The following is a 1,738-nucleotide window of genomic DNA, read 5'->3' as shown; positions in this document are numbered from 1 at the left end:
CACTATGTTAACAACTAATTCGCTGAACTCATCAAGAAACTTGGTTAACGGTTCTGCTGAACCAGTGTGAGCTGCTGGATCCCACCACTGGGATAATCCAAACAAAACCACCGCAGAGGAGTCAACTCTGACTCAAAGGGCAGAGCAGAATTGCCCCAGGGGATTTCCAAGGCTGTAAATTGGTACAAAATCAAACTGCATTTCACTTTCCTGCCAGTCAGCAGGTGGGTTTTAACTGCTCACCTTCTGGTTAACAGCTGAGTGTTAAGTACAGAACCGCCAGGGCACCTTAAAGTGAGGCCAAGTGCCTATAACTAACCTCACCTGTAGAGTTCAAACCCTAAAATCCCTTTGTCAATCACTGAGTAAAACAAACAAGCACAGTTATCACCAAGGCAACGCCAACTCATGGCGTGTCAGAATAAACATGATAGCCCGGAGGGTAGTCAGTGGTTGCTTCTCCAGAAGCTTGCGATGGCTAATGTCCCACCAGGGCACCTGTATGTGGTTGCACATCCCTGACCTTCAGTTAGCGGTCAATGGTCAACTGTATCAAGCGGGAGCTCCATCGAGCCACAGAAGGACAGGTGTAAGAAAGATTAGGGGATGCTACATTTCAAAGTGGAGCTCTCGTTACAAGTTCGCTCCTTGGTTCCACAAGCCCTGCTCAGTCGCAAGAGTGGAAGCTGACCTGACTCCAGAAGTGTTCCTCTGGGTTTTATTACACACCACCCTCAGGAGCCAGGGAGAGGGGAGAGGGAGACGTACCTCATGGTCATCAGCGAAAGCAGAGATGCATGGAAATGTATAGACCCTGCAACACACGCGCCACGGTTAAAAAAAATAACAGAGGGTGCGCCCCACACCAACCTAAAGATGATCTACAAACAAGCATTTATACCCAGCGTATGCCCTGGAGTCTCTTTTTACAGTGCATGGCAAGGAGTCTCACCCTGCAAATGGTGGGTGGGCTTCCACCTGGCCAGTTTTTAAATAAGCCAGTGTTTTGTTTTCCTTTTTAAATAAGTGCTTGGCAGAGTCAGCTCCAACTGGTGGCAACCCCAGAAGTCAGAAAGGAGTGGGCTCCCATGGCTGACTTTTGAAAACTAAATTGGCAGGCCTTTCTTCTGAGGCACCATCGAGTAGGGTGTGAACCGCCAACCTTTCCATTAGCAACCAAGGGCAGTCACCTTTTGTACCGCCCGGCCTTCCAGCCACATTTACTGGGACCACACTTCAAGGCGGCATTTTAGCAAGTTCCTCAACAAGAGGGCTGAATTTGGCAAATGTTTCTCATCAGGAACTTACTGTCCATAATGCAAACTCCCCGCTGCCGTTGAGCCTTTAGGAAATTGCTCATTATAAAATCTCTGGGGGGATTTTGTGTTTACCCAAACCATAAATAAATATACTAAAAGCCTAAAGAGAGATCATTTTAAAGCATACTCCAATGAGTCGCTGGGTCTGATTTTCTGAAGTCTGTACTCAACAGACAACTGAACAGTGCTCGGTCGATTATGCATCCTGTATCCTTGCCACGCCGAGGAGAAGGAAATGGTCCTGATTGTTCTTGGACTTGATTGTTGTTGGGCCTTTACAGAAGCCACCCAGGAAACCATGCAAAGCCCAGACACACACCTTACCTTCTTCGGTCACCAAGTCTGCTGTTTAGGCAATTGAGAAACTGTCGACAGTCCTGCAAATATAATCATTGAAAATTAGTTTGCAAAAACAAAAA

The 1,738-nt window shown here is 47.1% G+C and overlaps 1 protein-coding gene across 1 annotated transcript in view; it reads right to left on the bottom strand.

Annotated features, from left to right (window-relative positions):
* Positions 1-1,738, bottom strand: part of LOC101640303 (synaptonemal complex protein 2-like) — a 48,496-nt gene that overhangs the window by 25,880 nt on the left and 20,878 nt on the right. The window contains exons 10-11 of the mRNA XM_045298217.1: positions 1,644-1,696; positions 769-814 (exon numbers count right to left, since the gene is read on the bottom strand). Of these exons, the coding sequence (XP_045154152.1) occupies positions 769-814; positions 1,644-1,696 (99 nt within the window). The remainder of the gene's footprint in view (positions 1-768; positions 815-1,643; positions 1,697-1,738) is intronic.

Source organism: Echinops telfairi, unplaced genomic scaffold, assembly GCF_000313985.2.
Source record: "Echinops telfairi isolate 266 unplaced genomic scaffold, ASM31398v2 ScPeMD7_7424;HRSCAF=8462, whole genome shotgun sequence".
Lineage (NCBI taxonomy): Eukaryota > Metazoa > Chordata > Mammalia > Afrosoricida > Tenrecidae > Echinops > Echinops telfairi.
Note: the sequence above shows the minus strand (reverse complement) of the source record. Positions and strands in the feature narration are given on the sequence as shown.